The following is a 2,575-nucleotide window of genomic DNA, read 5'->3' on the forward strand; positions in this document are numbered from 1 at the left end:
TCTCTGGCTATAGTGATAATGATAATAGTAACTTTTAACATTATTATACTTTTCGTTTTTTTCGTCGCCATATTGAAGTTCTGGACTGAGTATTAGTAAATCTTTTTTGGTACCTCACACTACTTGTATTTTATCGTATTTATCAATGCTGTCCTCACGCGGCAGTACTTTGAGTGACGAAACGCTATATATATATCGTGCGTGTGTGTGCGTGATCGTTTACTAAAATAATCATCATAAATTCAACAACAAATTTGGTGAAAAGTTTATTGTTTATACTTACGTAAAATATAATTGTGATATTAAATTGCAATATTTGCAAAATGGTTGAAGACAAAAACGGATCAGAAATGCTCACAGACGCTGAGGCAGAATTATATGACAGACAAATTCGTCTCTGGGGTCTTGAATCACAAAAAAGGTAACAAAAAAAAAAATTGTATTTTAACCTCAAATTCAAGCCGGCTTTTTTTCACTTCCTTGGAACAACTAATAATTTTATTTTTTTTTTCAGATTACGTTTGGCTAAAATTTTATTCGTCAGTTTAAATGGCTTTACTGCTGAAGTTGCTAAAAATATTATTTTAGCTGGTGTCAAAGAAGTTAAATTTTTAGATCACAAAAATGTCAGTAAGGAAGACTCGTGTTCTCAATTTCTCGTTGATAGAAGTGACATCAATAAGAATGTAAGTATTTTTTTTTTCTTTAAATCAATGAACTTGTTTACTTTTTTTTTTTTTTCCATTAAAAATTCTATAATGAATCATACAGCTTGAATAAATAAATGTAAATGTATCATCAATTGTAAAAGGAAAAATAATAGTCTTTTTTTTTTGTATTGATTTTAGAGAGCTACTGCATCTCTTACCAGAGCACAAGCACTCAATCCAATGGTTAATGTAACAGCTGATGAGTCAAATATTGATGAGAAGCCTGACACATTTTTCCAAGAATTTGATGTTGTATGTGCATCAGAATGTACCATCACCCAGTTGAACAAAATCAATGCAGCTTGTCGTAAATACAATGTTAAATTCTTTGCTGGAGATGTATGGGGACAATTTGGATTTAACTTTGCTGATCTCATGACTCATGAATATGTCATGTATGTACTTGTTTAATTATTAATTATTAAACTTAATTGTTACACATGGTTTTATAATTAACATTATAATATATATATTTTTGTATTATTTAAATAGGGAAGTCACTGTAAGCAAGAAAAAAATTGGTGGTGGTGGTGGTGATCCAGATGCCAATGGTTTTGAAAGTATCGTCAGTAATGTCAAGAAAGTAGATACATTTGTACCATTTGAAAAAATTCTTGATGCTCAAAAATTGCCAAAACGTTCTGAAGACTATCATCTCTTTCAAAGTAATATTTATTTTATTTTTTTTTTTTTGTATCATATTTAAAAATTATATTACAATTGGTAATTTTTATTTTTTAGTTATGATGAATTATCGTGAAAAACATGGTAAAGACGTACATCCAAGTGAACGTGATTCTGAAGAATTTTTAAAAGAAGCAAAAGCAATTGTTGAGGAATACAATTTGGGTGACACTATTAACTATCTCATTGAGTACGTAGACTTTAAATAAATATTAAATTAATTTTTTATTTCTGTAAGTATATTATTTTTAATTATTTTATTTATTTTTTAGAAGTGATGTTTATGCTCAAGTAAGCCCAGTTTGTGCCATTTTGGGTGGTGTAATGGGTCAAGAAATAATCAAGGCTGTTTCTCAAAAAGAACCACCAAATAACAATCTTTTCCTCTTCAACCCATCAACAATGTGCGGTAAAGTTCTACGTCTTGGTTATTAATTTATCAATATTTTCATTCGTAACATTTAAAAAAAAAAAAATTAATATGAAATAAACGTCGTGATTTGCACTTGGTTGCAAACAATTTATAAGTTACGTAAATTTGTATTTTTCATTGAAATAACAAACACATTATTTTGCTATTTACCTGAAATGTTTTATTTAAATTTATCAAACACAAAAAATATTATTTCTTTTTTAACGTCTTGAATCTGATGATCTCATCCACTTTAATAGTCATCAATTTTTTTTTAGTTAAATAGGCGAATATTCTCGCAACTTGTCGAGTCACGCTATAATACTATCGACTTTACGTATAAAGAAAAGAAAAAAAAAAAAAAAAGAGGGTAAAAAAAGGGCTTACCAGACGATGACAACAACGACAAGACGTGTTTTACATGAGTCAGACTAAGGAATTTGCCACAATTCATGTAGAGTAGGGCTTGAGGCGTTGTACAGGTAATTCATTGGATCGATATGACACATAAGTGTCTCTGAAATGTTAAGATAAAAGAATATAAATTTTTATACTCACCCATCATCATCTTACTTACAACATAAATAATTTAAAACGATTGAGGTCATGCAAAATTCACGCCTCAAACGAAAAAAATTTATCTTTCGACAATATACATTTTACTTACAATTATCTTTGATTGATTGCAAATAGGCATCGTTTGATGGGCTTTAAAATTTCACACCAAGAATATATTTTTTTTTTTTTTCAAGCGAAAGCCACGAAACAT

The 2,575-nt window shown here is 28.9% G+C and overlaps 1 protein-coding gene across 1 annotated transcript; it reads left to right on the forward strand.

Moving 5' to 3' along the window:
• Positions 1-209: 209 nt before the first annotated feature.
• Positions 210-1,976, forward strand: LOC122851631 (SUMO-activating enzyme subunit 1). The gene is made up of 6 exons (XM_044150987.1): positions 210-421; positions 515-686; positions 849-1,105; positions 1,203-1,375; positions 1,452-1,584; positions 1,667-1,976. Exons 1-6 carry the CDS (start codon positions 324-326, stop codon positions 1,827-1,829), a joined length of 996 nt encoding a protein of 331 aa, XP_044006922.1. The 5' UTR covers positions 210-323; the 3' UTR covers positions 1,830-1,976.
• Positions 1,977-2,575: the final 599 nt, after the last annotated feature.

The sequence above is a fragment of the Aphidius gifuensis genome, linkage group LG3, assembly GCF_014905175.1.
Source record: "Aphidius gifuensis isolate YNYX2018 linkage group LG3, ASM1490517v1, whole genome shotgun sequence".
NCBI classification, from domain to species: Eukaryota; Metazoa; Arthropoda; class Insecta; order Hymenoptera; family Braconidae; genus Aphidius; species Aphidius gifuensis.